Genomic DNA, 9,094 nt, shown 5'->3' with positions numbered 1-9,094 from the left:
CCTCCCAAGTAGCTGGGACTACAGGCGCCCGCCATCTCGCCCGGCTAGTTTTTTTGTATTTTTTAGTAGAGACGGGGTTTCGCCGTGTTAGCCAGGATGGTCTCGATCTTCTGACCTCGTGATCCTCCCGTCTCGGCCTCCCAAAGTGCTAGGATTACAGGCTTGAGCCACCGCGCCCGGCCGGCCCTCAAGATTTTATAGCTGTCTTATTATTTCAGCAGCTTCCTATCTATCTCCTTATAGTCCAACAGTCCATCCCTTTAATCAATTCTATAACTGCTACCAGAGAAATATCCCTGCAATGCATTTTATATAATATCCTCTAATTCAAAGCCTGAGATTGCATCTCACCACTTCAGAATAGTTTTTAACTACTTCCCCTGATATTTCTTATGTCTCTACATCAATGGTTCTCAAAGTATGTTCCCGAGACCAGGAGCATCAGCAATGAATAAATACTAAATGCTAAGTGCTCAGTTAATCACTGGATTTTGAAATAACAGATTATTCATTTTTCTGAGGTAGCTGCAAACTTAATTTACAAAAAAGAAATAATTTATTGCCTAATATTTAATAAAAACTTTCTAAAAAGAAAATTGACATTTGAGTTAAGAAGAATTTAATAAAAAACAGAGTATATTTCATCATCTTGATAGGCAATTTAAACAAAGTTAAGTTGAGTTAAGAAGAATTTAATAAAAAACAGAGTATATTTCATCATCTTGATAGGCAATTTAAACAAATTTAAGTTTTTTCACTCAAAACTTTACTTGCCACAAAAACTGTTTCCTTACTGTCGGTTTTTTTTTGTTTTTCTGAGACAAAGTCTTGCTCTGTCACCCAGGCTGGAGTGCAATGGTGCCATCTCTGCTCACTGCAACCTCCGCCTCCCAGGCTCACGGAATTCTCATGCCTCAGCCTCCAGAGTAGCTGGGATTAAGAGTACCCACCACGATGCCTGGCTAATTTTTATATTTTTATATATTTTATATTTTTAGTAGAGATGGGGTTTCACCATGTTGGCCAGGCTGGTTTTGAACTCCTGACCTCAAGTGATCCACCCACCTCTGCCTCCCAAAGTGCTGGAATTACAGGCGTGAGCCACCACTCCTGGCCTCTTACTGTCATTTTTAAAAGAACAGGACCAACCAGGCATGGTGGCTATGCATATAATCCCAATATTTGGGAAGCTGAGGTAGAAGGATCACTGAAACCCCAGAGTTTGAGGCTGCAGTGAGCTATGATCATGCCACTGTACTCCTGCCTGGGAAACACAGTGAAAACAATGTCTCTAAAATGTCTCTAAAAATATACACATATTAAAATAAAATAATAGGCTGGGCACAGTGGCTAATACCTATAATCCCAGCACTTTGGGAGGCTGAGGTGGGTGAATCACTTGAAGTGAGGAGTTCGAGACCAGCCTGGCCTACATGGTGAAACCCCATCTCTGCTAAAAAAAAAATTATTACAAAAATTAGCAATTAGCCAGGCATGGTGGCACATGCCCGTATTCCCAGCTACTCGGGAGGCTGAGGTGGTAGAACAACTTGAACCCAGGAGACAGAGGTTATAGTGAACTGAGATTACACCACTGTACTCCAGCATGGGCGACGGAGTGAGACGCTATCTCAAAAAAATAAAATAGGCTGGGTGCGGTGGCTCACACCTATAATCCCAGCACTTTGGAAGGCTGAGGCGGGTGGATCACAAGGTTAGGAGTTCAAGACCACCCTGACCAACATGTTGAAACCCCATCTCTACTAAAAATACAAAAATCAGCTGGGCGTGGTGGCAGGCACCTGTAATCCCAACTATTCAGGAGGCTGAGGCAGGAGAATCGCTTGAACCCGGGAGGTGAAGGTTGCAGTGAGCTGAGATGGTGCCATTGCACTCCAGCATGGGCAACAGAGCAAGACTCTGCCTCAAAATAAATAAATTAATTAAATAAAATAACAGAACCATTATCTGTATTCCTATTTTTGTAAATCTATTTAATAATAAATTCAAACACAAAATCCATAATTTGTGTTCCTATGGAAACCTTGCAAGCACATTGCTTTAGTTATCACATACACAGAAAAACATTGTATAAAATATACTGCCAGTCTGAAGCCATGTCACCTGAACATAAATGATAGTTACAATACTAAGTTTCCCATACTTCCAAACAGGAAAGAGATTAGACAAAGAAATTCAGTCTCATCCAGAAAAAATTAAAAGTTAATATGCTAGGATTGTCTGGTTCTACAACATGGATCATATTATATGATATATTACCTACTACTATATTACCTGGCAAACCGTTCCTTATCGTTAGACATCTGATCATCATCACACCTGAAGGAGAAAAAAAGGATTGTTTCAAAGCATTGCACTTGTTATATCTATTTCACTCTGAAATGAAAACTAGAAAGGGGTGAAACTATTCAATAGAAAAAAAGCTAATGGAAAAGCATCACAAAATGATAGAAATAGCAGCACCCCACAGAATTTAAAAGACCCACAACTATTATTTGTCAAGTTTCTGGTATTTCCATTACCCTTACCAGACACACCAAAAAAAGATGATGATCTAATGACAACACATCTGACTGGTCTGTCAGCACAATTCTAAAGTAAGGGATAGCTTTGGATTTTTTTTTAATTATGGCAAAAAACACATAAAATTTACCACATACCATTTTTAAGTGTACAGTTTAGTGTTAACCATATTCACATTGTTGTGCAACAGATATCTAGAAGTTTTTCATCTTGCAAAACTGAAACTCTATACTCATTAAACACCATTTTCTCATTTCTCCTTCACCCCAACCCCTAGCAACCACCGTTTTACTTTCTGTGTCTATGAATTTGACTACTTTGTAGATACCTCATGTAAGTGGAATCATACAGCATTTGTCTTTTTGTTACTGGCGTATTCTTTCAGTATAATGTCCTTAAGATTCATCTATCTTGCAGCATATGACAGGCTTTCGTTTTAAGGCTGAATAATATTCCCTTGTGGGTACATACTACATTTTCTGTATCCATTCATCTGTCAGTGGACATCTGGGTTACTTCGACCTCTTATCTACTGCACAAAATGGGCCAATAAACATGAGTGTGCAAATATTTCTTTAAGACTCTGCCTTCAATTATTTTGTATATATATACCCAGAAAAAAGAAGGGGGAGGCTGGGAGCAATGGTTCATGCCTGTAATCCCAGCACTTTGGGAGGCCAAGGCTGGGCAGATCACCAGGTCAAGAGATCTAGACCATCCTGGCCAACATGGTGAAACCCCATCTCTACTAAAAATACAAAACTTAGCTGGGCGTGGTGGCATGTGCCTGTAGTCCCAGCTACTCGGGAGGCTGAGGCAGGAGAATCACTTGAAGGCGGAGGTTGCAGTGAGCCGAGATCATGCCACTGCACTCCTGGTGACAGAGCAAGACTCCATCTCAAAAAAAAAAAAAAAAAAAAAAGAGAAGGGGGAAAGTGAATTTGGTGGTGCTTTTCTCAGGCACAACAACCCGACTTGGTAAGATAAACTATGATAGTCTTTTTTTATGACTAGGAAAAGGATAAATGAACTTCTCTTTGGATCTGCATGTAGTTGTGACTACTGGATTTTGTGGAAGCAATGACTCATGGTTAGAGCTAATTCACAGGTATAAAAAAAGACTAGTGGTTACCCTCATATCTTTCATACACACAGTGAAGTTCCACTAATAGCATATATCATTATAATTCAGGATTAAAATAGGAGGAATTCTCAATAAAGTTGTTTGAAAAAGTCTGTCTTCTCCAGAAATTGAAATCTCTTCCCTTCTTCACATTTATTGAGACTCATTAAGTCTCAAGAGACCTCTTAGAGAATTATACTTCCACTTGCAACTATTTCTTTGTGATGGCCAAGTCACGGTTGTTGTTTTCAAGAGTATTTGGCAAGGTTCATCTAGTCAGTAGCCAGAAATATGAGCCTTAACTTTAAATGTTACTATAAAAAAAGAAGATAGATGCTATTAACTGTATGAAGCATTATAAAACTAAACAATGGCAAGCAATTTACAGTATGGACATCCTTTGTGTAAAAACAAAAACTGAGATGAGTGTGTGTATGTTCACATACACACATCTATATATAATTGTGTATACACTAAATATTTCTGGAAGGATACTCTACAAACTGGAAACTGCAGTTGTCTGAAGAGTTTTGAAAGTCCAGGCCAGGCGCAGGGGCTCACACCTGTAACCCCACCACTTTGGGAGGCCGAGCCAGGTGAATCAGGAGTTTGAGACGAGCCTGGCCAACATGGCAAAACTTTGTCTCTACTAAAAGTACAAAAATTAGCCGGGCGTGGTGGCAGGCGCCTGTAATCCCAGCTACTCAGGAGGCTGAGGCAGGAGAATAGCCTGAACTCGGGAGGCGGAGGTTGCAATGAGCAGAGATCATGCCATTGCACTCCAACCTGGGCAACAAGAGCGAGACTCCATCTCAAAAGAAAAGAAAAAAAAGAGTTCTGAAGGTCCAAAGTGAAAAGAAGATGTGCTTTCACTGTATATAACTCTGTACTGTTTGAAATTTTGTTTTTGTTTTTTTATTCTTTTCTGAGGCAAGGTCACCCAGGTTAGAAAGCAGTGGCACAACCTCGGCTCACTGCAACCTCTGCTTCCAGGACTCAAACCACCCTCCCATCTCAGCTTTCCGAGTAGCTGGGACGACAGGCACACAGCAGCACATCCAGCTAATTTTTGTAATTTTTTTTTTTTACAGGTGGAGTTTTGCCATGTTGCTCAGACTGGTCCTGAATTCCTGAGCTTAAGCGATCCACCCACCTCAGCCTCCTAAAGTGCTGGGATTACAGGTGTGAGCCACCATGCCTAGCCTGAAATTTCTATAATAAAATACACTTATATTACTTTCCCAATTAAAGAAAAAACTTAGTTAATAAAACAAACAAATAAGTTTAAGGTGCAGTGGCTCATGCCTATAATTCCAGCACTTTGGGAGGCCAAGGTGTGCAGATCACCCTAGGTCGGGAGTTCAAGACCAGTCTGACCAACATGGAGAAACCCCGTCTCTACTAAAAATACAAAATTAGCCGGGCATGGTGGTGCATGCCTGTAATCCCAGCTACTCGGGAGGCTGAGGCAGGAGAATCGCTTGAACCCGGGAGGCAGAGGTTGTGGTGAGCTGAGATCATGCCATTGTATTCCAGCCTGGGCAACAGGAGCAAAAATCAAAAAAAAAAAAAAAAAAAAAGAAGGAAGGAAAATAAATAAATGATATTAAATCTGGGCACCCACACAATCAAATCATTTTTTTTGAATTGGGCTCCTTTATCAAATGTCTGTTACTCAGCAATGTACAGGCTACCGGGGTAATATTCTTCCTTTCTTTGAGTCTTACTGTTTTCCTTACTTGAAAACAAGACAAACAATCGGTCTTCAGCAAGAATATCCCCCTTTTCTGAAAGAACTCCATCAATACATTAAAAAGTCCATTTGCAGGCCGGATACAGTGGCTCATGCCTGTAATCCCAACACTTTGGGAGGCCAAGGTGGGAGGATCGCTTCAGCATAGGAGTTTAAGACCAGCCTAGGCAACATAATTTTAAAATTAGCCAGGTATTATGGCTCACATCTGTAGACCCAGCTACTTAGGAGACTGAGGTGGGAGGACTGCTTGAGCCCTGGAGGTCAAGGCTGTAGTGAGCCAAGACTATGCCACTGCACTCCAGTCTGGATGACAGAGTAAGACCGTGTCTCAAAAAAATAAGAAGAAGAAAATAGGCCAGGCATGGGGGCTTACGCCTATAATCCCAGCACTTTGGGAAGCTGAGGCGCATGGACCATTTAAGGCCAAGAGTTCTGGACCAGCCTGGCTAACATGGTGAAACCTCGTCTCTACTAAAAATACAAAAATTAGCCAGGTGTGGTAGTCGCAGCTACTCAGGAGCCTGAGGCATGAGAATCACTTGAACCTGGAAGGCAGAAGTTGTAGTGAGTCAAGATTGCACCACTGCACTCCAGCCTGGGCGACAGAGGAAGACTGTCTCAAAAAAAACAAACAAATAGTCCATTTTAAAAACTACAGAACATTAATTACTCAAAAATACAAATTCCTCATGCCTGTAATCCCAGCACTTTGGGAGGCCAAGGAGGGCGGATCACAAGGTCAAGAGATCGACACCATCCTGAGCAACATGGTGAAACCCTGTGACTACTAAAAATACAAAAATTAGCTCGGTGTGGTAGCACACACCTGTAGTCCCAGCCACTTGGGAGGCTGAGGCAGGAGAATCGCTAGAACCCGGGAGGGGGAGGTTGCAGTGAGCCGAGATCGTGCCACTACACTCCCGGTGACAGAGCAAGACTCTGTCTCAAAAAAAAAAAAAAAATACAAATTCCAATTCCTGCTACCTATAAGAGGATTCAACAGGTGTCAGAGGGTATGACAGAGTCATAGATTAATGACACCTCAACCAATGAATTACGCCTCTCAGTATGTACTCCCTTGTGTAACACCCTCATATACTCACAACTGGAACATATGACTTGCTTTGGCCAATGGGACATAAGCAAATGTCATATAAGCAGAGGTTTGATAAGCACTTGCACACTGGGATTTGTGCTGTAGATTGTAGCTATCACCACATGAAAAAATTCAGTCTGGCCTCCTTGAGGATAAAAAAACCACATAGACAGAAATACCCAGCCATCCCAGCTGAGTCCAGTTCTCAGCAGACCAGCTGAGAATGCAGTCTTATGAGTCTAGGTGAGATAAGCAGAATAAACGTGCAGTCAATCCACAGAATTGAGAAATAACAAACTATTGTTCTTTTTAAGCTATGAAGTAATACAGAACTGATACAGAGGGTTTGTAAATGCTGTCCTATCCTCACTGAGATCCTTTCTCTCACTGAGATCCTTTCTCTAGATATATTAACAGAATGCTTAAAAATTTTCTGAGATATAGGATATTTATAGTTTTGTGATGAAGTACTCTTCTTAGACCTAAGGACAAAAATTTACAAGTCAGAAGTATAAAGATCATAAACTAATTTTTAATATCAGACATATAAGGAAAGTTTTTCAGTCTCTTACCTCAAAAATTTACTGTTCCCTTCTCCATCGTCATCAAAATCCAGCCTGAGGAAAGCCAACAATAAATACTTTAAGCCTGCTGATAATACAAAACATTAACAAGTTAAAATTTCTCAACACAAGCTACGTGTACACCCACCCAAATGGAATAATGAAAAGAGGAAGCGTAGAAGTCAAACAAAGCTACATTACCTCTTCTTCATAGTCCCAAACTAAGCAAAGAAGAACAAAACTGGGGCCGGGCATGGTGGCTTACACCTGTAATCCCAACACTTTAGGAGGCTGAGGCTGGTGGATCATCTGAGGTCAGGAGTTCGAGATCAGCCTGGCCAACATGGTGAAACCCCGTCTCTACTAAAAATACAAAAATTAGCTGGGCATGGTGGTAGGCACCTGTAATCTCAGCTACTCAGGAGGCTGAGGCAGGAGAATTGCTGGAAACCGGGAGGTGGAGGTTTCAGTGAGCCAAGATCGCGCCATTGCACTCAAGCCCGGGTGACAACAGCGAGACTCCGTCTCAAAAAAAAAAAAAAAAAAAAAAAAAAAGTACGAAACTGGGTAATAGAAAAAAGTACCTTCTGCTACCCTAACACTTTCCTAGCGTAGCAGTCAATTTTTGCCAAAGTTTTGCATCAGACTACAACCTCTATAAAGGGAGCAGGAATCCACTCAGAAAAGGTAAGAAAAAAATTAACATAAATAATTCAGATCCATGTTTCATTTCTATAGCCTGCTCTAAGCCATGTTACCGAATTTCTGAAACATCTTTCAAAGCAGTGATCTTACATAAAAGAGTAACTTAACAACTACGAAGATTGTTAGATAATGTTTCTTTCCTTCATTGATCTAATAAACATGAAATATATTCTACATTCAAGACACTGTGCTAGGTGAGGTAAAAACTAGAACCTTGCCCTCAAGGGGCTCTTCACCTAGAGAAATACAAATATAAAACAAGTGAGAATAGGAAAGTGTCACATAAGGGGTACAATCAACATGTTACAGACATTCAGTGAAAGAAGTGAATTTCATTTAAGGAGATTAGGAAAGATTATAAATAATAAAATAGGCTGATCTCTGTACACTACTGAACTAAAATATTGCTCATGTTACCACCTTAACCTAGCGATCACTCTTTTTACTTCTACTAGTGGGATATGTTGATATTATGGGCCTCTACATGGGTCGCATTTGAAGTAAACATACAGCATCAATCCTGAAAGTGTTTGTTCCTCTTCCTCCTTCCTGAATCCCCTAATCTGATCACCTGTAAAATCTTACCTATCTACCCAGTATCTCAAATTATTTATTTCTTCTCCTTCTTTCTTTCTTTTTAAGAGACAAGCTCTCAGTCTGTTGCTCAGGCTGGAGTTCAGTGGCATGATCACAGCTCACTGCCGCCTTGAGCTCCTTGGCTCAAGGGATCCTCCCGTCTCAGCCTTCCAACTAGCTGGAACTATAGAAGCACGCCACTGCACCCAACTAAATTTTTTTATCTTAAAAAATCTCAGTTGGGCATGGTCGCTCACACCTGTAGTCCCAGCACTTTGGGAGGCCAAGGTGAGCAGGCTGCTTGAGCTCAGGAGTTCAAGACCAGCCTGGGCAACATGGTGAAATCCTGTCTCTACAAAACATACAAAAACTAGCCAGGCATGGTGGCACATGTGTAGTCCCAGCTACTTGGGTTGGGGGGTGCAGGAGGGGCTGCAGGCCTTGAACCTGGGAGGTCAAGGCTGCAGTGAGCTGAGATTGGGCCACTGTACTCTAACCTGAGTGACACAGCAAGACCCCATCTCAAAAAAGAAAAGGAGCCAGCCACGGTGGCTCACACCTGTAATCCCAGCACTTTGGGAAGCTGAGGCAGGTGCATCACTTGAGGTCAGGAGTTCAAGACCAGCCCAGCTGACATGGTGAAACCCCGTCTCTATTAAAAATACAAAAATTAGCTGTGCATGGTGGCAGGCACCTGTAATCCCAGCTACTCAGGAGGCTGAGGCATGAGA

General features: G+C 41.5%; 1 protein-coding gene across 1 annotated transcript in view; it reads right to left on the bottom strand.

Annotated features, from left to right (window-relative positions):
• Nucleotides 1–9,094, bottom strand: part of ARNT (aryl hydrocarbon receptor nuclear translocator) — a 68,119-nt gene that overhangs the window by 42,708 nt on the left and 16,317 nt on the right. Inside the window, exons 3-4 of the mRNA XM_011973661.1 lie at nucleotides 7,092–7,136; nucleotides 2,296–2,340 (exon numbers count right to left, since the gene is read on the bottom strand). Coding sequence (XP_011829051.1) covers nucleotides 2,296–2,340; nucleotides 7,092–7,136 — 90 coding nt within the window. The remainder of the gene's footprint in view (nucleotides 1–2,295; nucleotides 2,341–7,091; nucleotides 7,137–9,094) is intronic.

Source organism: Mandrillus leucophaeus, unplaced genomic scaffold (assembly GCF_000951045.1).
Source record: "Mandrillus leucophaeus isolate KB7577 unplaced genomic scaffold, Mleu.le_1.0 Scaffold139, whole genome shotgun sequence".
Classification (NCBI taxonomy): Eukaryota; Metazoa; Chordata; class Mammalia; order Primates; family Cercopithecidae; genus Mandrillus; species Mandrillus leucophaeus.
This window is presented reverse-complemented; position numbering and strand designations above follow the sequence as displayed.